The sequence below is a fragment of the Xiphophorus maculatus genome, chromosome 7 (assembly GCF_002775205.1).
Source record: "Xiphophorus maculatus strain JP 163 A chromosome 7, X_maculatus-5.0-male, whole genome shotgun sequence".
In the NCBI taxonomy this organism is placed as follows: Eukaryota; Metazoa; Chordata; class Actinopteri; order Cyprinodontiformes; family Poeciliidae; genus Xiphophorus; species Xiphophorus maculatus.
In genome coordinates, this window is record NC_036449.1 from 5,209,715 (window position 1) to 5,236,482 (window position 26,768).

A 26,768-nucleotide genomic window follows, 5' to 3' on the forward strand; every position below is an offset into this window, starting at 1 on the left:
TTCACCGTTCTGGTACGTGTGTACGATCCATCTGGAGCAACAATCGGCCTCCCGACACACCGTCTGTTCTTTAAAGTCAGGCCAGCAGATGGGGTCAGTGGAAGCCGAGTCCAAAACGATGAAGAAGCTGTCTAAACCCGAACACGCAGCTTTGAAGTGTTCCTTCTTCAGCCTGTAGCCTCTAGTTGCCTTTCCACTGACCATTCAGTTGCTCAAATTGGAATTACGACAATAGACGTGAATAATGGAAACATGTTGATTTCGAAAGAACTTTCCATGAAACACTTTGTTGCTACACTGAGGTAGCTTGTCAGCCACACTGAAATTAGTGTATTTTGCAAAACTGCAATGGAAACAGTTTTTTTCGCATCACACGTGATCAACAACCGGACGTCGCCGCTGGTGGAAAAGACGAAGAAGAAGACGGCAGGAAGTGGTAGGAGGAGGATGTTTTTTTACCCACTCATCACAAACAAACTCATTTATTCACATGTGATTTTAATTGTGTTTCTAATTTAATGGAAACATCGCAATTGCGAAATTGTGTTTTTTTTTTTTTTTTTTATGTTAGCGGAATATTGACAGACGTTTTGTGCATATTTGTAATGGAGCAACAGAAACACTAACAGTCACTTCTGGATCACATTAAAGCAGCAGCAGCTCTCCAAAGAAAAATGGACCTGGACTTGTTATTTTTACCAAATTTAGTTTAAGTTCTAATGATTCCACAAGACACCATATGAATACATAATAGCATAGATTAAACTAGAAAAACAAAATTTCGGAAGAAATTTAGCCGGGGCCTGCCGAGGCGCGCCCGTGGGGTTCGGGCCCGGCGTCGTCGCGCCACAAATCGGCGTCGACGCTAAAGAACGCCGCGACGTGATCAGTGGCACGCGGAGAACCGCAAGAACGTTAAGCGAGGCGGACGTGCACCATTCGGTACGATTTAAAATGTTGTCAAGGCTTTTATTTTGGAAGTTTTGTTAAACTTCATTTCAAAGGGCCAAACTAATCCCATGCGTAATAGTCCTTGGGTTAAAATAGTTATATAATGCTCAAAACACAAGTGGCTGATGTAAAAATATTCAAGGCCTTTATTTTGAAATTTTCAGTATGCTTCATTCAAAGGGCCAAACTAATACCACGTGTAACAGTGCTTTGGATGAAAAAGTCAAATGAAGCAAAAAAGAGCAATTACATGATGTAAAAATATTCAAGGCTTTTATTTTGAAATTTTCAGTATGCTTCATTTTAAAGTTCTGAACTAATACCACGTGTAAGAGTGCTTTGGATGAAAAAGTCAAATAAAGCCAAAAAGAGCAATTACGTCATGTAAAAATATTCAAGGCTTTTATTTTGAAATTTTCAGTATGCTTCATTGCAAAGGGCCAAACTAATACCATGTGTAACAGTGCTTTGGATGAAAAAGTCAAATAAAGCCAAAAAGAGCAATTACGTCATGTAAAAATATTCAAGGCTTTTATTTTGAAATTTTCAGTATGCTTCATTTCAAAGTTCCGAACTAATACCACCTGTAACAGTGCTTTGGATGAAAAAGTCACATAAAGCCAAAAACAGCAATTACCTGATGTAAAAATATTCAAGGCTTTTATTTTGAAATTATTATTATGCTCCATTTTAAAGTTCCGAACTAATCCCATGTGTAACAGTGCTTTGGATGAAAAAGTCACATAAAGCCAAAAACAGCAATTACCTGATGTAAAAATATTCAAGGCTTTTATTTTGAAATTATTATTACGCTCCATTTTAAAGTTCCGAACTAATCCCATGTGTAACATTGCTTTGGATGAAAAAGTCATATACGGCCAAAAAGAGCAATTACGTCATGTAAAATATTCAAGGCTTTTATTTTGAAATTTTCAGTATGCTTCATTTCAAAGGGCCAAACTAATACCATGTGTAACAGTGCTTTGGATGAAAAAGTCAAATAAAGCCAAAAAGAGCAATTACATGATGTAAAAATATTCAAGGCTTTTATTTTGAAATTTTTGTTAAGCTTCATTTCAAAGGGCCAAACTAATACCATGTGTAACAGTGCTTTGGATGAAAAAGTCAAATAAAGCCAAAAACAGCAATTACATGATGTAAAAATATTCAAGGCTTTTATTTTGAAATTTTTGTTAAGCTTCATTTCAAAGGGCCAAACTAATCCCATGTGTAACAGTGCTTTGGATGAAAACGTCAAATAAAGCCAAAAAGAGCAATTACATGATGTAAAAATATTGAGGGCTTTTATTTTGAAATTTTCAATATGCTTAATTTTAAAGTTCCAAACTAATCCCATGTGTAACAGTGCTTTGGATGAAAAAGTCACATACCGCCAAAAAAAGCAATTAGCTGATGTAAAAATATTCAAGGCTTTTATTTTGAAATTTTCAGTATGCTTCATTTCAGAGGCCCAAACTAATCCCATGTGTAACAGTGCTTTGGATAAAAAAGTCACATAAAGCCAAAAACTACGGTGGCCGACAGGTGCAAATGCGCAGCAAAAGAGAAAACATGCAAACAAAAAAGAAGACACCCCCGAATGAAATGCAGCAAATAAAAAGAGAGACGCAAACACCCCCGAATGAAATGCAGCAAATAAAAAGAGAGACGCAAACACCCCCGAATGAAATGCAGCAAACAAAAAGTGTTGAAAACGGAAGTGCTCCAGACCACTAGGGGGAGTCAAAGAAAATAGTATTCATTTCTATGGGACCAGATGCAAGATTCTTCTTCTTCTTCTTCTTGGTATTTATTGGCGGTTGGCAACAAACTTACAGTAGCATTACCGCCACTTACCAGTATGGAGTGTGGTTCGAGATGGTCTATAAACTTTCACTTTCTACCTTTTCCCTCCATTAACTCCTGATTAAACATACCCCCACACATACACACCTGCTTATATTATCCAACTTGCTTATAGCTTTATATACCCATCCATCCATCCATCCATTTTCTGTTCACCCTTTGTCCCTAATGGGGTCGGGAGGGTTGCTGGTGCCCATCTCCAGCTACGTTCCAGGCGAGAGGCGGGGTACACCCTGGACAGGTCGCCAGTCTGTCGCAGGCTTTATATACCCCTCTTTGATATTCTTTACACATTCACACCCAACTTGCTCTACTCATATCCTATGAAATAGCTTTGTTTTTTTAAGATACCGAATAATTATTTGAATATGTCTACTCCCGAAATCTCTCCTCAAAAATTCTATTAAATTAAACCTTTCTTTAATACCTACACACTCTCTCAGCATGCATCTTCTCTCTTCTTCATACTTACAACACTCTAAAATAACATGCTCTATTGTTTCAGACTTCTCACAATAATCACACTTTCCAGATGCAAGATTCAGAGAGATACCTTTACTTTCTTTCAAATTTCTTTCTCTGAATCTTGCATCTGGTCCCATAGAAATGAATACTATTTTCTTTGACTCCCCCTAGTGGTCTGGAGCACTTCCGTTTTCAACACTTTTTGTTTGCTGCATTTCATTCGGGGGTGTTTGCGTCTCTCTTTTTATTTGCTGCATTTCATTCGGGGGTGTCTTCTTTTTTGTTTGCATGTTTTCTCTTTTGCTGCGCATTTGCACCTGTCGGCCACCGTAAAAAACAGCAATTACATGATGTAAAAATATTCAAGGCTTTTATTTTGAAATTATTATTATGCTCCATTTTAAAGTTCCAAACTAATCCCATGTGTAACAGTTACTGAGTTAAATCAGTTATATACAGCCCATAGCAGCGGGTAGTTCTAAAGGCCAGTTCTCAGTCCTGATCTGTTTCAACTGAGGATAGATAGAACTACAGCGATGCGTATTTGTAGTCCAAATCAGCAGCCAATAGCCTCTTGAGTTCCGTTGCCATGGTAAATAATGGTCTCAGCAGGTGTGAGCTGTGAGTCATACATGCTCAAACACACAATTGTGTGTTTGAGCCTACACGTTTTACTGAAAAAAAGCATTGGAAACAAATCCTTCGTGTTCGGGAACCGTAATACATATTCGAAAAGCGTTTCGAGCGTATGACAGTTCAATGTGTCTTCTGCTATAGTCCCGAGATTCATATCTGTACCTCAGTCAGAGCATTTACAGTGATGAGAGAAAGAAATGTTGTGCCCAGATCTGAAATTCTATTCAAATACATGGGAGAGAGCCTCAGACAGCCTCAGAAAATCCTGTCGCATGACTTTGCTCTGAAGCACCGTGACAGAAAACCGTACGGTCTAGATAAATTTCGAAAACATTTTACCGGAGCAGACAGGCGTATCAATGTCAGGACCGATTGTGATACTAATCGTGCGATATTTGTAGGCGTGATGGCGATTTCAAAAATGATTTGGGCTGAAAAAGTTGTCTTCATCTCTCACTCTAAGCAGCCAGAGACGCACTCTAACTTTAGGAAAAATGAGAAACTTTGGGTCGCTTAGAGGCAAATTGTGGACAAACCGTAACTGGTATCGACGAGCCGTCTTCACTTTCGAAGAGATCACAGACGTATCTACAAAATGAAATTTGAATGGCATTTCTAGGTGAAATTGTGACGACACAGAAAATCCTCAAAAATAGGGTATTTCTAGGATTTTTCCCATTGACTTATAATGGGGTTTTTTTCGTAGTTTTTTGCGAATTATGTCGCCACGTTAAGCCCAAATCCCACCAAAAGTAATAGCTGGAATGGCGTGAATTTTCTGCACGTTTTGATACCTCATTTGTAGGTGTGCACCCAGCGGTACGAGCCGCATTAACGGTTACGGAAGAAAAATAAAGAAGAAGAAAGAAACACTTTCTCCGACAATAGTAATAGGTTCCTGCCATTGCTTTGCATGGCAGGCCCCAATTATCCTTTTCTTTTCTTACTTTTTGTCATGTTACAACCACAAACTGTTGACCATGCCCCCAAAACACAAAGCAGCTCTGCCTCAATCTTCTTTTTCTGCTGCAGCATATCTTTCCCCAGAACAGCCCTGTGTTTAGCTCAATCGCTAACTAGCTTCTGAAGAAAAGCCGCATGTTAGCTCTGGCGGTAAAGCTGAGACGGCTTACACAGTGCGCTTCAACGCATTTTAGTGTATATTTAGTGTTTGGACTATTAAAGACGCAGTTATGAGTGTTTTTAGAAGTATCTCAGGTATTCTCATACTTCAAGTATTTGTGGGTAATGTTGTTCCCTAACAACTCATGAATACTTTGTGTTTACTATACTTTGTATTTTCAGAAAATATAACCCCCCAAAAATACTGTTTCTGTTTCTTAACGTTTTTGCCAGTAAATTGACAAGCCGTCGACAATTGGCATTCAGCTTTCTTCAAAAACATCGCCTCTCCCCAGCTAAGCCAATGCTAACTGGCTTACCCAGAAGCAGAGCCTCTTTCTCCGAAGCGACTCCTCCTCTCATGAACTCACTCCTCCTGTCTCTGCTGAGGTACAGCGAGGGAACACACCCATTCACGCTCTGTAAAAACACACACACAGGCGGGCTTCACACACCTCGTGGAGAAGGTTCTTTCTGAAAACTCATGCAAAGCCATGAAATATGTCAAGATATTAAAGAGGGTGAGCCGACAGTCCGCCAGGATACCTGCACTCCTTTCAAACATGGAGGACCAGATGTTTTACATCTTTAATTCAAGATAACTTCTGCAATTCTTCTGACTTTAACACATTTTTCATGCAGCAGTTATTGCAGAAATGTTAACAGCTAACTGTTGATCAGAATTATTATTTTTCTGGTTTTACCTTTTCATGAAGCTCTCCATTGGTTCCCTCCACAGATTCACCTTTTCCACTCAACAGCTGCCGAGACACAAAAGACAGAAAACAGAAATTTAATTGGAGAAAATTTTTTTAAAAATAACAACAGCGAGAGATAATTATTCTGTGTTTCTGCCACTAAAATTTGAGTCAGAAAATGTCAAAAGCTCGACATATGATGGCTGCAACAAAAATAAAGGCTGGCAAGTTTATTAGAAATATAATTCAACAATGTTTTAAAGCAACAGAATACCAAAAACAATTGAGGGTGTCAAAAATTAGAATTTACTTTAGCTTTTGTCTCACAATAAAAGGCCTCAAACAGCTACTTAGACCTTGTGAATGTTTTGAAACCACACAAGAGCAACATATTGACAATAACACCGGCATATCTTGAAAAATCAAAAGCTTGGAACCAAAATTAACCTGCAGTGAAATCTCAAAGTAACATAAGGCAAAAATCAAGTCTGGAAATTTATTTTTGCCGCTAGAAATTTCTCTCAATATTACTCCAACAAGAAGCATGGCTTTTCAGAGTGGAGGTTATGTTAAAGGGCTATCAGCAGCTATATTCCACCTACATAATGTCTATATTTAGTAAAAATTCACATTCACTGCTCCTAGCAGCTGTAGCTAACAGCTACTCCAAGCTGTAAGCTAACAGCTAGTCCACGCTAGCTGGATTAAGCTAACAGCTGGTCCAAGCTAGCTGGATTAAGCTAACAGCTAGTCGAAGCTAGCTGGATTAAGCTAACAGCTAGTCCAAGCTGTTAGTGTACATCAACATTTAATGTTGTTTTTTTTCTCTTTTACATATAAACCTTTAAACTAATGTCAATAGCTAGTTATTTTTTCAGGATGTAAGCAGTGGCTAGGTGAAAAGCACATTTTCTCCTCAGTTTAGCTTCAAAGAAGAATTGAGCTTTTTGGGTTTTTTAAATTTATTTTACTTCAAGTTAAATTGTTAAAGAGTGGTTTAATGCTAGCTTGGTTAACATTGTTATGTCGCCTAAACTGCATATAAAAGTGGATTTTTACTAATCCAAGCTAACGTTTGCAAAGCTAAGTTATGTAGCTTAGCTAGGTAGTTTAGCTTGGTAAACATTTCTCTGGTTCTACGGGTCAGGCAGTAACCAGGCCTTCATGTGGTTTGTAAATGTCTTAACTAACACATTATTTTCTAAATAATCTGTTTAATCACATTAAATTAAGATTTAATAAAGAAATGATTATTTTTCTACATAGAGCCATGTTGGATTAGGTTTTTTTTCCCCCTTTAATACATGACATCCTCCTTTAATAAATCCTCTTTATATTTACTCTGGTTATCTTTAACTGTCCTAAAAATATGTTTGGTGATCTGAAACATGTAACATGGCTAATAGTTTTTCTATGTGGTTGTACCTGCACAGGAATATAGTTTCCCTTAATCTATTTGAAATAGTCTTCATTCCCTCCAGCTTATGGTCATCCGTCTGTTTCCTCAAGCTAACACGAATAACTGACAGCTGCTACAACTCTGCCCAGGCAGCTGTCCGTCAGCGGAGCGGGACGATGTTCCCATTACAGCAGCATAGCAGAGGCAAGAGCAGGGAGATGTGTTTTCACTCAACAGCTTGTATGCAAAAGCAAACCCACACTACTCACATTCAGATTTACGCTGAACCAAAGACGAAACACGATGACGTTCTTCCAAGCAACTGGTAAAAGAGGCGTCTTTATAGTGAGTTTATGGACAAAGGCCTCCATATCTGAAACTTTTTTTTTTACAAAATTCCCTATTTATGTCAGCTGCGGACTCCTCTACATGTGAGTTGTTTTTTTTTTTTTAATTTTAAAACAATGATCGGCCTTAATGTTTTATTCAACTGCATTAGCGAAGTGAGACGGTAGCTGCAGTCCAAGCAAAAACTAAAATCAATCTGCATTAAGATAGAATCAACGGACGAAGAGAAACACAACGCTGGTTCAGCTACACACGCTGAGGTTGGGAAAAATAATTGACATTTCGATGTAATCAGTCCTAAAAAGAGTTTTTTTTTTGTTTTTGAGAAACCAATATGAGAAACAAAACAGTTTTACTAACCAGCCTTTAGCCCACACATCCTTTATCTAAAGTGATAGCAATCACCTTTCAGCAGGAAAATGCAGAAAGAGTCCCTCATTAGAATTGACTGTTGTTGCCATGGCAGCGCTCGTGTCCTTCCAACATCCTTCATCTCTCCAACACTTTAAGCCCATCGTTCTCCCTCTCTCAATCTGTCTGTGTGTGTTTTATGTTTCCATGTCTCGTCTGAGAAACTCATAGTAACAAGGAGGATAAAAAAGAATGAGGAAACTGCAGCTGATGCCACAAAGGGCGCAAGGTTTTATCAGACTCTTGCTGTTCGGTTTGTGTCGTTGGGCTGGATGCTGTTTTTGTCATTTCAAACGGACTGAGACTCGCTAAAGCCACGGATGACACGTTGACAAGAAATGAAGGCAGAGGCAAATATGAACAGCTGAAACATTTTAAACCTGGGCGAAAAAAGTTATTCCATCTTATCTTTATGCAGATGATAGCATAGTTGTTTCTATGGTTTCAAAGTAATGCAGTATTTACACCAAAATATTTAAAAATTTATATAGTTGCTTATACATGAAACCGAACAGCAACAATATTTCCTGCTGCTGCTAAAATTAAACAGGATTTAGTATATTATACTCAAAATAATACTGATTAATTTTTATATATAAACTTAAAAAACAATATATAGAAGTAATATTCAATATATTTAGCAAAAGTTCCTCAAGCTATGCTAAGTAGCTAAGCTAAATAGCCAAGCTAATTGTCTAATTTCAAGCTAAGCAAAATAGCTAAGCTAAGTAATTCATATTAAGCAAAGCTAAGTAGCTTATATCAAGCTGAGCTATGTATCAAAATAAGCCAAGTAGCTCGAATCAAGCTAAGTATCAACCTAAGTAGTCCAGTTCAAGCTAAGCTAAGCTCATATCAAGGTAAGCTAAGTAGCTCGTATCAAGCTAAATAGCTTAGCTAAATAGTTCATTTCAAGCTAAGCTTAGTAGTTCATATCAAGCTAAGCTAAGTATTAAGCAAAGCTAAGTAGCTCAACTTGATATGAGAAATCCCTTCAGCCCTACAGGTAATTGTTCTAACAATAAAATATTTACATTTTAACTTGCATGAACTGAAGCTAAGAGTGAAGCTGTTTTATTTTTCTTTCATAGGAAAATAAAACAGGTATTCTGAGCGAGCTTAAAGAAGTGAACAAGATTATTTCTATGTTCAATTCCTGATTGGGGCTACTTGGATCCTCTGCTCTTCAATAAATTCCTCATTGTGTGTCTATTATGCATCATGTTTACATGTGTGGCAGTATGAACGCCCCACACAAGTGACTGAATCTAATTGGTTGTGGCGCTGGCTGTCTGTATATAAAGGACCCTCCCTCACCTGGTTGACATCACGCTGTTTTCCTTCCGGATCAGAACCTCGGTGTTTGCTGGAGCTGCACGCTAGGTAAGGCAGGCTTCATCTCCCTTTATGCACGCTCGAATGGTGCGCTTTACTTAATTTACTGCTTGATTATTTGTCGTGGACTGAACTGTATAATTGTGAATTAATGTATGTAATTTGAATATTTTGACAGGAACAGCCGGCTCGTGGTGTTGGTGGTGGACTTTCCGGGTGGTGGTACTTTTCTGGTTTGGTGCACGATTTTCTTTTATTCTTGCTGATTCGTTTGCGGTGTTTCTTTTTTTTTCTCTCCCCTCCAGGGGGTCTTTTGTGGGCTCTAGTGTCCCTTATATGAAAGTAGGCTGACGGGAAAGGGGGAAGACATGCGGCAAATGTCACCAGGTCCGGGAATCGAACCCACAACGGCCGCGTCGAGGACTCAAGGCCTCCAAACGTGGGTTGCGCTAACCCCTACGCCACCACAGAACGCCCCGGTGTTTCTTTTTTTAGGTCACTACCCTGATTTCATCTGAGTGAGCCATAACTGTTTTTTAATGTGAGTGGTTTTAAATTAGTATATTTTTTTTGACTAAACTGAAAACAATTGTGCAATAAATAAAATTATTGAATTGGGTGAGATTGTCTCAAGCCTCATCTGTAGCGGGCCTGTGTGCCTTAAAGGTAACTTTTCAAGTGGACTTATTGCAACCTTATCTTTATTAAAACAGTGGCCTTAAATTCAAGTTGCCCATTTTGATCACACTGTCTGGGTGATCTTTGTTATCCAGAGGCAGTGTGACAATGAGCACACACCTTCTCTCTGAGGGACAGCACCTCCATCTCCAGGTAGTGATGCTCCTCTCTCGCCTGCTCCAGCTCCGTCTCTTTACTCGAAAGCTTCTCCTGTAGGCTCAGGAGTTCCTGAAAGAAAAAAAAAACAAGATACGCGCTTGGCGTCAAGAAAGGATTCAAGTTTAAAACAGTCTAAAAGCAAGAAATGCATCTATATCCACTACGGAAGCCCTGAGGGGTGTGGGGGGGAAATATGCTTTTTGAAAGGCCTATTTTCTAAATCTGACCAATTTTTTATTTTATTTTCTCACTGTTGATAGGTTTATTTGTCATAACCTGCAAAGAATCAGCCAGAGACAGAGATTAGGTTTCTTTTAATTTCTTTTCTGCAGAATAGGAGAATTGAGAACAGACGCGACGAATCGCTGTCAAACACTGTCTGGACTCAATTCTGCCAGTTCTTTCTTTGCATTTCTCTTTATTGTATAGAAAAAGGAGGTTGGGCTTCTTCACACAGTCACACAGAGAATTGACCAACCGTCTTTACATTCTGGAGCCTCCTATGGACATGCCCTTACAAGGGCATGTGACTGACCACAACTAATCAGTTACATATGGAACTAATAACACATGAATGTTTAACGTTTTTAGCTTCCAAGCAAACATCCTAAACAAAGTTAATAATATACTATACTACAAAAGAAAGAGAAGTTAAGTAAATATAAAAAGAAGAATAATATGAGAGTAATAATATAAAAAGAATAATATGAAAAGAATAATATGAAAACATAACTTGAACAGGAGGATAATTTTCCTAACAACTGTAAATACAAAAAAGCAGAGTACAGTCAAATATTTAATATATTTGATCTCTATCAGTGTTTTCCCCCTGTTTTAGTGAGGCACAAAATTTGACCAAATTTATGTACAGTATATGTATTTTTGCTTCACTTTCAGGGAAAAAAATTCAGCAGGCAAATATTTCAAAAAAAAGTTTTAACCATGCAGATGGCTTCCAAAGTTGTGAAAAAGAAAATTTCCGACTTAGAGCATAGGCATGCCATATAAAAATAAAGTCTTTATTTGCCTCTCAGAGCTTCCGTAGAACGTGGTCCAGATGCTGCAAATAAAACAAGCAAACGGATTCCAACCTAGTGACAAAATCGGAACTTAAAACACATTAGAAGCACTTTTGGTGTTATCCTTTGGGGGGAATTCAATTATAATATTGCAGGAATAAACAGAAAGCTAAAAAGTCTCCAAATTTAAAATGAACTTAAACTGCCCAAAAATGTTAAAACAAAAACAAAATTGCGGTTTTTACCCCAAATCCAAGTCACTGTGTGAAAGAAAATGAAAACTAAAAAAATTTTAAAAATAAGCAAAACTCTGCGCATCAACTTCGACAAATCAATCACCTGGTGAAACATGGTGGTGGTAGTATCATGCTGCGGGAAGTTGACTAGAGGGTGTGGAGTGAAAACGCTATTAAATTTAAAATCTATACCAAGATTTAGACACTCCATCTAATCTGATTGAGGTTGAACGACTTTGAAAATAAATATTTCCAAAAAACTGTAAAGCTGTTGGAGGTACGGAGCAAAAACCTTCATTTATCTGCCAGGAAAAAAAAAAACATGTGTTCCTCCACTTCACAATAATGCACAATTTTTCACATAAAAATGTGAAACGTTTATGAAGTATGAATACTTTTGCAAGTTAAAGCGACGTTAAAGCGTTAAAGCGACGGCACAGAAAACTGTATTTAACAAATCTAATTTGTTCCCTGTGGCTTGCCGCCTGGGAAGTAAAACAGCAGCAGGTGACAAACAAGACGTGACAGCAGAGTGACCGTGTGTGTGTGCGTGTGTGTGTGTGCGTGCGCTGGTGGTCGTCCCTTCAGCCCTGTCACTTCAGATTGAGACGGACAGGAAGTCGAGTCGGATCAGGCGGGCTCGTGCCAAACAAGTGATGTGAACTAACAAAGCTTTCTGAGCTGTGGATTCAAAGGAGTGGGGGATTATGGGAGAAACCAGAATTTGTGTCTGTATGTGTGTGTAAATTTAGCCGCCTGTTTATATGACTTTTCAAACAACCTCACAGCAGCAGATTAAGGATGACTCGGTTCGATTGGGGATCAAAACTGCAACGCTTGTTACACTTTCAGCTGCTAACCTGAAAAACCTGTTCTCACTCAAAGTGAAGGAGGCCAGATGGAACTGAAGTATCACCCTGCTACAGATGTGAACACCGATTCCAGAGTAAATCAGATCAATCCAAGATGGCAGCCCCTACCTGCTGCATGTTGTGCATGCTCTGCTGCAGCAGCTGGATCTGAGCCTCGGCGGGGTGAGCGTGTGTGTGTGGCTGTGTGTGAGCGTGGTCGTCGTCCGGCCGGCCCACTCTGCCCTGCTCCTTCTTCAGCAGCTCCACTTCGTTCCGGTAGACGTCCAGCTGCCAGCGCAGCGAGTCGTTCTCCTCCTTCAGGGAGGCCTGGGTCTGATCACACACACCTGCAGGAGGCAACGTGACATCAGTTAGGAAGTTTATTTATTTATTTTTTTTGCAATTGGAACTATTTTTTTAAAGGGGCAGTATTGTGTAAAGTCGACTTTTTTATTTTATTTTTTAGATTTATGTCATGTTATGATGTTTTCCCTTGTCAGAAACATGCCTGGAGTGTTGCCTTGATTCTCTCAAGCATGTTTGAGAAATCCTTTAATCTCCACGGCAACCATTCAGCTGTGCAAAACACCTGTGTGGACCGAGCTCTGGCTTTGAGGCGACGGCTCAGTTTCAAGTTTTCAAGCATCTGAACTCCTGCCTCACAGAGCACCCCTCCCCTACGAAAAGCTTACAAGGTACTTCAAAAATTGCTCCTTCAGACTAGCCAGCAGCAATTAGCACACACCTGGTTGAGCTGTGTTTCTGCTGAGCTCGTTACAGGAGCTACTCCTCAGTGAAACGCTGGTAAAAACGTTAAAAGGTTTCATAGAGGAGACATGCTGTGATGACTTCCTGAAGGCGGAGTTTCAGAAAGAGCAGAAGCTTCTTAAAGAGTCAGAAGCCCAATTTCAAGACGACAAATTTTTTCAGTGTTAAATTTGATATGTAGAATATTTTCATAACACTTAAGGTAACATAGTTACTTGATTGTGCTATAGCAGTATATGGTGGAAAAACTTATAATACTGCCCCTTTAATGACATAACGGTTCATCAAACCATTTTCTTCCATGCGCATCCTCTTGTTGGGAATATCATCCAAATCGTCATCCGACATCTCCATCTCTTCTTCTCGTCTGATGCCCATGATCTCCTCGCTGTGAGCATTTCTCAGCTCCTGAAACATCACAGCATACACACACACACACACGCACATATATATACATATATACACAGCTTACATGGCGGGCACTTTACGAAACTAAACAATAACTTGGTTGTGGCAATGTTACAATTCAGATTTCCAGGAACAAAGAGTTTGTGGACTTCAATCAGTCATGCACATGCCTGTGTGAGGTACAAGTGGAGAGCAGAGAAGTGAAAACATGAAACCCCCACCTGGCCGGTGACTTATCAGCTCTTCGAAAGTCGCCTGTTTTAGCCTGACTTCTCACAGGAAACAAAAACTTTTCTTTCTACAGATGAAGAGTGAAACCTCTCTCTTTTTCCACATGCCGTTAAATCATAAAGCAGTGTGTAATTTGGCATTAAAAAAAAAGAAAATCTGAAAATGTGGCACTTTAATAAAAAAAAAGTATCCTATCTTTAACTACAATTCATTGCAACCAGCTGCCTTTAAAAGTCCCCCAGTTAGGAGTTTGATATTCAATTTAATCTCAGCATAACTTCAGCTGCACATCACTCTGAACGCACCAGCTGGATTTAAAAAACCCAACATGGCCATGGCACCATCATGCTGTGGGGTGGGACGTTTTTAAAAAATATATTTTTCTTGCAGGAACAGAGAAGCTGGTAGAGTTGATTTGAAAATGGATGTTGCTGTGGTCCTCACCATGGCGACAGACGTTACAAAATCCCATCGGTGTCGTCAGTGTTGGTATTAGTTGCTTGAAATTAATGTGAAAAAGTTCAATGCCTATCCAAAAGCCAATGAAGGAGAATCTTTCATATTTGAACTGTTTCCAGGTCAGGTTTTCACCATGAGGCATTATTTAAACCAGCAAGTCGATTAAACTGTCTGTAGATAACTATGAACAGAAAATGCTTTGGTTGTTATAAAAATGATATATACATATCAAATATGACTTCAAAGAAATTTGACTTTGTATTTTGACGCCTTGAAATTGGGCCTCTGTCTCTTTAAGAAACTCCTGCTCTTTCTGAAACTCTGCCTTCAGGAAGAAAACAACATGGCTCCTTTATCGACCCTTTTTTTTTTTTTTTTTACCATTTTTACCAGTGTTTCACTAAAAAGTAGCTCCTATAATGAGCTCAGCAGATGCTCAGCTCCACCAGGTGTTTGCTAATTGCTGCTGGCTAGTCTGAAGGAGCCGAGTGGGCGAGGACCTCTCTGCTCTGTGAGGCAGGAGCTCAGAAGCTTGGAAACTGCAGCTCAGTGGAGGAGCTTGGTCCTCGAAAGCGTAGTTAAGTCCAGCCCGGCGTTTTGAGCAGCTGAATGGTTGCCATGGAGATTAAAGCATTTCCCAAACATGCATTGAAAAATCAAGGCAACACTCCAGGCATGTTTTTTTTTAATGTGGGAATAACATTATCACATGACGTAAAGCTAGAAAAGGTTGATTTTCTACAATACTGTCCCGTTAATAGGAGATTTTCTTTTACAGAATTTGAACCAGGTGAAGCTAAAACTTCCACTTGAGGAGATTTGGGTCTAACATTTTTACAGGCAAAGGGGCTTTTTAAGTCGGATGCAAAATGTTTTTATTCTTTGAACAGTTTTGGCTTAATTACTGCTCCGGCTGTTGTTCTTTCAGCAAATGGACTTTTTTTTCCCAGTTCATACAGACCAGCTAACGATTAATCAATTGCTCAATTAGTTGGCCATCATTTTAATAATCAACTCATCCTAATTGATAGTTTCAGCCCTCGTCACCACCGCAGCATGAAGCCACCACCGTGCCCAGCCCAGGCGGCGACATCCGTCTGCACCCAGAGGCAGCTCTCAAGTGCAGACTGCGCTGGAACCGTCCCCCCACCCCCCCTTACACGCCGGCTCCTCGTGTTCATGCTCGTTATCTTGATTTAATTCTGGATGAATAATTGATCAGAGACCTAATCCTGGAAATCACTGTTGCCATGGCAGCGGCTCACACTTTCCAAGAGACGTCAGATGGTTTGCAGTTCCCCAGCTGGTAGGAGGAGAGGCCCGGGATCACAGGCAGCTACCTTTCTGTCTGTGTGTGTGTCTGTCTGCGCGAGGGAAAACATCCGGTAAAGCAACAACGGGGGCCGCCGACTCTGACAGATCAGACGGGGGCCCCTGTCTGTCAGCGCTCTCCCCGGGGGACTCGTAGGTGACAGCGGAGAAGAAAGCGGCGGGCCTGCGGGGTTTTGGGAGGAGAAAACAGAAAGAAGGCGTACCAACCTCACACTGCTTGCGCCAAATGTCTATGTTCTTGCGCTGCGCTTTTGAGAAATGGTCCCATGCCTTTTGCCTGGTGGCGGCCGTGAAAATGGCGGTGATCTGCTCGACTTCGAGGTGAACAGGGAAGAGGAACGGGGGGAGGAGGAGGAGGGAGTCAAGACAAAATAAGCCGTTTAGGTAGCACTGCAGCTCTGACTAGAGGCTCCTGCACCCAAACAGAGGAGAGACCATGAACACACACTCACCATGCTGGGTTTAGCCCTTCCTCATAATCTGTGGTTCATTTCAAGTCAATTAGCAGAGAAACAATGACAACTGCTCTCCAAAGCGGGGCTGTGTTGAGTAGTTATGAGTGGTCAGTATGCTACTTGTTTACAGGAGTCTGAGTGATCAAAAGAGAGGCCAATAAATCCCAATTCTGAACCACAATCTCTGTAGCTGCGTTTCTGTTACGAGTCTACTCGAAATTTTGATGATTTTACCGCTAAAGTCAGAAAAACACAATTTTGCATTTGTAGTTTTTCCATTAAAATAGAAAATGCAATTAAAATCATACGTGAATGATGTAATAAGTCATTAAACACCAAAAAAGATTCTCTTTCTACTTCCTATCGTCTTCTTTGTTGCTTCCAACATTCAGTTGTTGATCACGTGACTCGTGGGGCGTGAAAAAAGTGTTTCCATCGAGGATTTTGCGAATTACATTAATTTTGATAAGGTTGAAAAACCACGTCAGCTTAGCTCAAAAATCATTTTTTTCGAGAAGCTTGAATTTTTAAAAAAATTGCCATGTTTCCATTTGTTAAGAACAATTATAAATCACACGTGAGTAAGTCTGTTCATGCCTTAAGTAGTTCAAAAGCATGCCGCCCCATCATCGCCCTACCACTTCCTGTCATCTTCTTTGTCATTTCCACCAGTGGTAACATCCACTTGTTGATCAAGTGACTCACAGGACACGAAAAAAGTGTTTCCATCGCATTTTTTGCAAAATACATTAATTTCGATATGGCCGAAAAATCCTCGTCATTCTAGCGCAAAAGCCTTTTTATTGTTTGTTTTGTTTTAAGATACATTAAGCAAATTTATTTTTGTAATTCTGATTTGTGTAATTTTACAGTCAATGGTAATGCAGCTTGTGACTTTTCTGACTACTCAGAAATAATTCACGTAAAATAAATGCCAATTTCCCAATAGTCTGGTTTATCTTACCAGGATTCCCTAAAAACGCGTCTGTGTTTTACTGGATTTAGACACTCTGGCTCAGAGAGATAAGACCTCAGAATTTTATTTGTGTTTTTAACCCAAACAAAATGTTTTTTTTTTTTTTAATCAAACTGGATATCAGACAGATAAGTTGGTTACAAGGATGTCAGCAGGAATAATCAGCAGAATATATGCTAATGCTTTGAACTTTGAAATTTTGTTGTGTTCTTTCATTGTGTACAAATGTTCAGAATTGTTTTATGGAGGTTTAGGACCAAAATAATAATTTAAAAAATACTTTATTTACACCTAAGGGAAGCTAAATGTTGTAAGACATTTCATCTGAGTATCTTCAAAGAGTCACTTTGGGAGAGGCGATGAAGGCTTTCTAATAGAAGTCAGTCTCGCAACAAATCTTTAGAGGCCTCTGACTGAAGACTGTTGCTGTGACAGTCTCACGGCTGTCATGACCCGCTAACAGCTCAATTTCCAGACTGAAGAGAAAATATTTTACAGAAACACGTCCTGGATTACTACTATGAGTGTTTGCTTTTCCCCCTCCTCTTTAAATCTCTGCCTTGCTGTTTAGGAAGCTGGGCGGACGGATGTTGGAGTCAGAGAAATGACATTTGCCCATTACAGTGTAAGTGAGACATGGTTTGAACTTTTTTAAGCCTCCTTTTCTATTCCTCTGGGATTTGGGAGTAATGTCAACTTTTAAGACACTAAACAGTGTTTTTACTTCTTTTCTTTTTTTCACATTTGTAAAAAAGCAAAAAGAAAGATTAAGAGCAAAACTCCTTCCAGCTGCACAGAATCCAAAACCAGAGGGAATAAATTCTGACATAAACGACTCATCTATGAAAGACTGGATAATAATGTTTGAGGAAAAACTTTAAGAGGAAATCCTCTTCTTCATTAAGACGGTTGTTTTCCTCACAAATTGCAAAGGCTTGAGGAGGCTAAAGAAAAAAAATAAATTCCAAGAAATGAATAATTGTGTTTTAAAAAGCCAGCTACCTTCATCATGATTTTATTTTATTACAGACATTCCTGTGCAAACAAGATAGGGTATTAAAACATAAAAACAGAGTTTTAAAAACAGTTTTAGTCAGTATAAAACAGGTTTTTGTTTCATCAGCACTTTTTATACATTAAGATAAAGAATGAAACAAAATACAACATTGTACCCGGTTGTATTTTTAGGCTTTGGTTTTAGTGTGAAATGTGAAAAAGTCCTGAACTAGACAAAAAAAAAAATCTCTGGTGGATATTTGTCTGTAAACAACGCTTCGAATATTGCTGCTTTAATTAACCCTTTTTGGTTTTTATGAAGTGAAACTGTACGATAACAAATAAGAAGTCTAGTAACCATTTTGCAGTGGTCCAACCTGGGTCCTGACTTCAGTTTGTGTTTGCTGCTAACGGTTAGCGTCACAGCACTGTCAAAAAAAAAAAAAAAAAGGCAAAAATATCAGAGGAAAAATGTATAAAACTGGTCAGTAGTTGCTTTAATGCCAATAAAAATGCTTTTGCTGATTTTTAATCGTATCTGTTTAGACCAAAATTAGCGAGGAATGTGAATCATGTTTTGTCTTAACAGGGATTAAATAATAAAACAATTGTAAATTTGTGTGATGTGATGAACAAGTCTCTCTCCTGGTGGGTGCTCAGTACTTACATTAAAAGCAGACTCACTTCCTTCAAGACTGACAAGGCAACATTTATCCCAGAATGGAAAGACAACGTTTGGATTCTCGTCGTGAGTTTTAGCCTGGAAATGATTCGCCCTGCTCCCCCCTTTGCTGTGTTTCAGCTCATTTTCCAATGCAAGACTGTCAGACACAGTTACCATGTCAACTATAAGGGTGGTTTTAACTTCATTTCCTCTCAGACGAAGTGGATACTTCAAACGAAGCCGGTTACTTTCACATTAGATAGGTACAGTAACAGCATTCTTTCATTCTGTGTGAAAATGTTGCCTTTAAAGTTTTGCTCTCACATTTGCTGTTACTGAACATTTCTGTGCAAACATATTTTTAAAAAATCAAGACATTTCAAAGAGCGTAATGAATGTTATCTCTTATGTGAATCTACACAAAGACAGTAAAAAAGAAAAATTTAAAAAAACATTTAAAAAACAACCAAACTTTGACAGCACTGTACTTACCCCTTTGTGCTTTCTTTCACCCACCATTCAAACACAGGAACACGGAAAGCAAACTGATGACACACTCTTTTTCATTCCAAGTATCTGCCTTGGTTACTGTTCAGGATGTAATATTTGATCAATCAAAACAGTCTACAGTCTAAGGCAAACATCGTCGTTCAGAGGGTCTGGGCTATGGTGGGCTCTCTGCTTCCGAGAAATGATTGCTTCTTGGAGGCGTGGACTGCGTTGCAGCTTTACATTTTACCCAATCGCTAACGAACGAGATGTATGTAATGGATCAGTTCAACGGTATACAGCTTACCGGAAATTGCCTGCGGTAAACAGTTTCCACGGCGAAGAGAGAAGAGCCGAGCTGAACGAGGCGGCTGTTACTGTTAACTAAATACTAGGAAGCCTGGCCAACATGAACGGCTTCGTTCACTTCCTCCGCTGCCATCGCTGAAACTACAGACTACAATAGTAACAGTGCAGAAAATCAACATCATCGTCATCGATCCATCTGTGACATCAGCTTCACAGATAGATGCTCAAAGGAAATTCTTGGGGTCTCTTTTTACAGTTTAGTACTGCCTTGTGTATTTATATATACACATTTATGTAGCTAAATCTAACAGAACTAGCTGTCAGTGATGTGTTTTTCCTTTAAGCTCAGAACACACTCAGTCGCTGAACTTTTGAGTTTTGCCAAATGATGGAAGTAAAAACTCAAGCTCTGTAAAGATTGTGAAATCAGGACTTTGAGCTGATGATGACTAAAAGATGTTGAACTTGCTTTTGCTGGATAATCTATGACAGCAGAAAACAGCCTGTCCCCGGCGGCTCCGTGTTCTGGACTTTTCCGCTGCCCGGGCGTGGAAAGGTCATGACGTTGCCTCTGAAACTCCTGCGCGACTGACCCTCATCGCCGCAGCACGGTGAGCTCCGGATGCCGTGGCTGATGGGGAGACGGATGAAAGAGCGTTGTCATGGAGACAGGGCTGAGATGCTCGCGGAGTAAATGAATCAAATCGAGAACGGGCTCCAAAGCCGAGGTGCTATAAATGTCTTTATGGTGTGCACCTCCGTAATCTGTTGCGGCACCACGCCCTGCAGCAGAGAACAACTCCACTGCACTAGTAGGGAATGGGGATGAGATGACCGGAGTTTCACTACGGATTTAATAACAGGAAGCCAACAACAAAATATTACTGTGTTGAAAGTTCTTACAAATCCTAATCGCCTCACAACTCAGATGAAAGTGAATCCCTCCTGGATCGTGTTTCTTGCTCTCGTCAACGAGAGGAAGTCATCCGTCTGGCTTACCTTAATGACTGCACGGCTCGCCGCTGCTTTACCTCACAGTATTCAACCATCAGCCTGAAAAGGTTCTCTCACCGTGACTGCACTGCATTTAAAAAGCCCACTTACATTGTGTCAATATGGCCATCAGGGCGTTCTTAAAGATCTCCTTGGCTCGCTCCATCTCCTCCTCGTGGAGAGCCTTCTCGCTCATCAGCCGGCGAACGTGGCTGTTCGCCGACTGGACCATGGAGTAGAAGTGGTTGGCGGTCCGGCGGTTGACCTCGCCGCGGTCGATCCAGGTGAAGAGCACCGCCGTGGCCTCGCTGAACTTGTTGTCGTCTGTGGAAACAGTGAAGAACAGTTCGACCGGATCTAGAAAGTTGACCACTGTGGGGTTTGGATTGATTTTTTACTTTTTTTTTGCTCCCTTTTGTTATTCCAGTGACTCCTGATTTTTTTAAAACGAATCCCTCTTAGGTGACCATTTATTGGTTCCCATTATCCCGTTTTGTTGATTGTCTGCAAATTTTGAAGCAACACAATTTCACAAATGTGATGTTTCCATTAAATAAGAAACACGATCAAAGCCGCACTTCGTAGTTTGTTCACGCGATAAAGTACTAAAAAGCATCATCCTTCGAGCGAGGTTAGAATTGTTCTGTCACATTCAGGATGCATGACTTCCCGTCATGTTTTATGCTCATTCATAACAACTTTGTTAAATTGTGACTCAGCTCTTAACAATGAAATGTTGAGTTTTTCCTTAAAATTCATCGGAGGTTTAACTCTCAGCCTGGCTAAACAAACACAACCTCAGGAAGTGATTGATAAAATCCCTCTCTGCAGCCCCTCACTGCTCATTGCTCTATGAACCGCCGCCGCCGCCGCTCACCAAAAGTCATTTTGGTGATTTTTCAACTTCCTAACCCACAATCAGCCTCAGCTGCAGAGAGCCGAGTCTCCGCAGGCCTCCGACTTCGGCTTTCTTCCTCGCCATTTGAATAATAATTGAAGGATGCCACAGAGCGGCTGAAGACCAGAACAGAGTGAATTAGACGGCGCTTAATGAGCTCAATACCCAGCGCAACACAACCTGTAAGAAGACACTTTCCACCGGCTCTGATAAAGGCCCATTCATTCCCAGCAGCAGATTACAGTCACATTACAGCGCGCAACAATGAGACGCAGCTGAACGGGGGACGAGCGCGGGGAGAATGGAAATTTATTTCCCCTGCTGTCTGACGGGAAGAATGAATTGAAAAGGGTTATTGAGAGAGAAAACATGCTTGTTTATTTAGGTATTACAGGACGGGAGGAGAGGGGAAAAAAATGCACATGGGCTCAGATTACGGAGAAGCAAATATTAACAAATCAAAGCAGCGGGCTGCTACTTCTCAGAAGATATGGGAATAAAACCGAAGCACCAACCTGGAGGAGAAAACAAGGGAAATCTTATCTTTAATTTTGCTGTTATGATTGGTAGTATTTCAGTTTTATATCAAACGTTTGTAGCTCGATTTATTGCTTCTGAATTACAGCGTTCAATTTGAGGATAAAACTTCTTTTTTTAAATTTTATTAGCCACGTGTCAGCCTTATTAAATTGCTTGTCCTTTAACACCGTGCTTTTCAGAGTGGTGGTGGGAAAAATGGAAAACTACCAAAATTAAGAAAAATGTATCAAAACATTTTATTCATACATTTTTTTTATTATAATTTTAATAATTGTTTCATAAATTCAAATCTGTTTTTCAATCATTATCATAAAATATAAGGATATAATATAATGATTATATATTATATATTAAGATAATGTTATTCAGTTCAGCTCAGCTGCAATCTACACTCCACCCTATCGATGCTCTGCTGCCTCTTTAAGAACGCCATGGTAACTCTGTGTTTGAGCGTCGTCTGACTGAACGGCTGGGCGAATACTTTCTCAGTTGAATCGTGCGTCGCTGGCTTGGTTTGTTCTTTTGATTTAAGTTATTCTTTTCCCCCTCAGACTGGCTGGTGTTTATTCCTTCAGTGAGTTTTAAGGCTGGTCATTTGGGAACACCAACAACAGGAGCATTCCCAGGCTCCAATGACCAGTCCACACAAAATAACAACGTTGACTACAACAAATTGCTGAGTTTCCTGGTTGACGCGTCATTCAAAACCATGTGGTGGTTTTTCATAGCTGCAGCTCTCTGCAGGGAGTCCTTGGGGCAGAATCGTCCCCATTGTCTGCCAGCACTCCACTCAGTACGTCAGCCATAGATGATCCATCCAACTCTCCAATGCATTTGCTCTGTCGCTTTAACAAAAGGAGAATGTAGAGAGAACAACATGGCTAAATATAGCAGGGATGGGAAAAGAAACAAGCAGACTGCAGAGTTCTCCTTTAATGCTGCTGGAAAGGATGAGCATTAACCGGTCTGGACCAGTACGCTTTGGCACGTGTTCGACGGTATTTTCCTGTTTTTTTTTGTTGTTGTTGTTGTATAAAAGTATTCAGTACACAGAGGAGATTCAAAAGTATTTTCAGATTCTCCATTATTTCATATCTATTTAGACACATTGGGTTGATATAAAAATGTGTAAAAATGTGAATTACTGTTTGTCTAGTAATTATTGCAATGCTATAAATTCAAAATGATGTGGGCAATCAGTGTTGACAAAACTCTTTGTCACAGAAAAGCCAAAGACAAACTCTGCCTACAGGAAGTCATCACAACATGGCTCGTCTATTAACCCTCTAACAATGTTTTTACCAGGGTTGCACTGAGAAGTGGCTCCTGTAATGAGCTCTGCTGATGTGTTGTGATGAGGTGTTTGCTAATTGCTGCTGGCTAGTCTGAAGGAGCTGAGTGTGGGAGGGCTGCTGTGTCACGTGGAAGCTCAGAAGCTAGTGTGCTAATGTGTGCTTGGGTATGGTAAAATATGGTAGATGCAGAGAGGCTTACTACAGAAGAGTTGCTCATGTAATAGAGACCACACATGTTAGTCCGTAAATTATCCTGCTGTGGCTAGATTTATTATCGCGTCAAACAACAACACAGGGTGGTACAGAATGCTGGGTTCGCCACATGTTTTTCTTTTTTTTTACCCCTCCAGGGGGTCTTTTGTGGGCTCTAGTGTCCCTTATATGATAGTAGGCTGACAGGAAACAGGGAAGAAGAGGGGGAAGACAGGCGGCAAATATCGTCGGGTCCGGGAGTCGAACCCGCGACGGCCGCGTCGAGCACTGAAGGCCTCCAAAGGGTTCGCCACATGTTTAAGGAGAAATAGGTAGTGGATTGGTTTTCAATGAGATTGAATTACACTAAATTACCTAACTGGTTCTAGCCCGCCTGTTTTCCAGGAACCCAGAGAGGAGAAGAAGTCTCCTCCCTGCAGATACGTAGCCGCTCTCGTTCCAGGGAAAGATAGACTCCCGCCCCGGCCGAGCGGAGGATACATGACGGAGGAGGAGCGGTGACCTTCACACGCCCCCACAAACAATCGCTCATCCTCGGCTTCTCACTCCACTCCTCATTCAGCTCACTCCCACGCTGTTTCTTATGTAGTCTCCCGTTGTGCGGCGGAAGCAGGTGAAACATTTAGAAGGACGGAGGGGAAAGAGGAAACAAGAGAAGCGACCCCTTCATCTATTCGTACTCCCAATTCAGACCTACATGGTGGTCATTTTGTCCCACGTCCATCTAGTTTTGCTTTCTTCAACATCAAGGTTTTGATTTTTTTGACATACTTGCAAAATAAGCTTAGCTTTACACAGAAAATCTGTCATTTCCAGTTAAAAAGCTTTCCCCTACCCCCAAACAAAATACGGGTAAAATTGATTTACAAACTTTCCTTTAAGGAATCGATTTATTCTTGAACACCTCAATTCTCGTTTGACAGGTACAAGCCTTACAGATTTTGAGATGAATTTATTCTAAGTGAAACCAGATGTGAGGGAGGAAAAAAGCAAGGAAAAGGCCCTATACCACACTCTGAAAATTGGAAACACGTTTTGGCACTGGATCTGCCACGATTTGTCGACCCTACAGATGAGAGCCCAACGTAAGCAGTTCATGATGAATATTGAGGACTCAAATGTCAAGAACAGCGCACAAAGTGCAGAGGAAGGGAAAAAAAAATCTGGAAGAGTCTGAAAAATGGTGAACCTATGAAATAAACAATGTTTGGAAACCCTGCAATCAGGCTGATGAGGTCAGATTTTTATTCTCCCACATCTAAAACACACATATATATAATCCAGTTACTTTCCCTTGACTTGATGGTAACCTGTCATTTTTGTGGAATTCACATGATTTAACAAGCAGATTAACCTGATTTATCTTTACACAAACACCCTTGTTTGTAACGGCGCTCTTACATTTTCCACAAACGGGTCAAAGATCGATAATTGTTCAGCCTCTTAAAAGACTCATCTACATTTGGTATTACACCCAGCAGGTGGTCTGAGCAGCAGATTATGCAACACAAACACGTAAACCTGTGCGTCATCTTTAAGGAGCTTTAGGTGATTCTGAACTAAAATGTCACTGTGTCCATAACGCCTCCAGATTTCATTGCTGCTGAAGCAGTGACGACGTTTCCGTATCCCTGAAAGTAAAATGAACTGCCTCGGCTTTTAACACCCAGCAGGATGACGTTTAGCTGTGAATCTAGCGTTACTGGGCCCGTTCCTCTTAGCGTGACCCACCTTTTAGTTTCTCAGCCAGCAGCGCCGCCTCATGCTCAGAGTAGTGCACGATGGGAGGAGGAGACGGCGGACGCAGGCAGTCTTCGTGAATTTTTCGCCGGTGCCTTTCCTCTCTGGCCAACAGGCGCTGCTTGCACTCCCACTCGTACAGGTCGTCCCTGGCCTGAGCGAAGTCCACGTGGATCCTCCCGGAGTCCTTCTTGTCCGTGCTGGAGCCGATACGCATCCGATATCCTGTCCGAGAAACAATGGAGCGCGGTTAACGCTCATGAAAGGTTGAGTCCGCCGCATGGTAGGCTCTTGGAATCTGACATGATCTGCCTTACCGCAAGTTTTCTGCCAGAAAAACACAAGTTATGCCACTCTAGAGCCACATTTGATAAACTGACTACGTCCCTAACCCAGTTAGAGATACCGCCGATGATCAACAGAGTCAGAAGTAATATTACAGTGGATGCTCCGGAGTCAGCAGACATCAAAATATCACAAATAGCTATAAGTAATGCTGAATTTGTCCCCAAACCCCCTTATGTCAGTACAACATTGGTTTATTTAGTCCCATTAATAAAATGAAAATATAAAATATGAGCCTTTTGCCTTTCACCTGACAGATATATGGCCTTGTCAATCATGAACTCCTCGCTGAAACGGATGTGGCAGAAGTTCTTCTTGCTCTTGCGGATGGCGATGATCTCCCCACACTGGTCGAACACCTCCCTGATGATGTCCTCCGTGGCGTTCTCAGGCAGGCCTCCCACAAACACCGTCTTACAGCCGGGGGGGCGCTCCCGCGTCGACGGAGGGGGCAGATCTGAAGCCACCAGCATAGGCATCATTACGCCGCAGTCTAATCGTTTTCTAAACTGGGACAAATCTGCAACTTATGAGACAATATTTAGGCTGTACTTGATACGTCTATCGATATTCTGGTGGTTATTCCTGCATTGGGTTAATCTGCTTTGAATTTCCTTTTTAAGAAACGAACATCCTCCAGAGCACGGGCTGACGGGTTCTTACTGGGGTTCTGAGGGAAGAGAGTGCAGCTCTTGCAGTGGATAATCTCCTTAATGACAGGCACGTCGGGGGGAATGGGTGGAGGTGGGACCAGGCCGATGCCTCCCATCATGGGGTTTATTGGTCCAATAAGGCTCAGTCCGGGGTCAAATCTCGGGATGCACAGAGATTCTGTAGGACAGACAGGAGAACAACAACAAAAAACAACACAGACCGTATAAGATCGGCAAGATGAAACATTTATACACCATTACATTTATCGAAGGCAATACTTAATCGGATATGATTTTTAAAGATTTACCTAAAGTTTGCACAACATTCAAAAGCTTTATGCGCGTCAAAAACGCGTCTTCAAGTTTGATGCGTGTGCACTTTGAATGCAGATTCTTGGCATTTTGCTCTACACCTAACGTTTCCAGCGTCAGGTGTGTCTGGCTTACACTCAAAGTCGGAGAGGAGGCGCGTCGAGGACACGCGTCCAAATCGCTCTAGCAATTGTTTTACATTGTCGGCTTATTTGCTTAGACTTCATCAGAAATTCGTCTTCCAAAAGAACGACGACTCCAAAACAAGCCACAGCTGCAATGGATGGTTCTGATCAAAACATTTTCATTTTGGAATGGCCTAGCCAAAGCTCAGACCTAAACATGTTTGAAAGAATATATTTTAATGGCTTTCTCGTATTGTAACCTTTAAGACGGTGGTGTCCAGGGGCCAAAAATTGGCAAATTTAAACTACTGGCAGGCCACAAAATTCATTAAATGAAAAATGAGCTGAGTGTGATTTTTGTTTTGCTTGTTTAGTTTTCTTTTACCTTCTCAA

The 26,768-nt window shown here is 40.7% G+C and overlaps 1 protein-coding gene across 2 annotated transcripts in view; it reads right to left on the reverse strand.

Annotated features, from left to right (window-relative positions):
- Window positions 1-26,768, reverse strand: part of LOC102224519 (ecto-NOX disulfide-thiol exchanger 1) — a 98,441-nt gene that overhangs the window by 4,814 nt on the left and 66,859 nt on the right. For both annotated transcript variants that reach the window (XM_014473419.2, XM_023336777.1), the window contains exons 4-13: window positions 25,949-26,116; window positions 25,536-25,742; window positions 24,932-25,165; window positions 20,366-20,578; window positions 15,580-15,686; window positions 13,233-13,350; window positions 12,304-12,521; window positions 10,030-10,137; window positions 5,745-5,801; window positions 5,361-5,460 (exon numbers count right to left, since the gene is read on the reverse strand). In XM_014473419.2, the coding sequence (XP_014328905.1) occupies window positions 5,361-5,460; window positions 5,745-5,801; window positions 10,030-10,137; window positions 12,304-12,521; window positions 13,233-13,350; window positions 15,580-15,686; window positions 20,366-20,578; window positions 24,932-25,165; window positions 25,536-25,742; window positions 25,949-26,116 (1,530 nt within the window). The remainder of the gene's footprint in view (window positions 1-5,360; window positions 5,461-5,744; window positions 5,802-10,029; window positions 10,138-12,303; window positions 12,522-13,232; window positions 13,351-15,579; window positions 15,687-20,365; window positions 20,579-24,931; window positions 25,166-25,535; window positions 25,743-25,948; window positions 26,117-26,768) is intronic.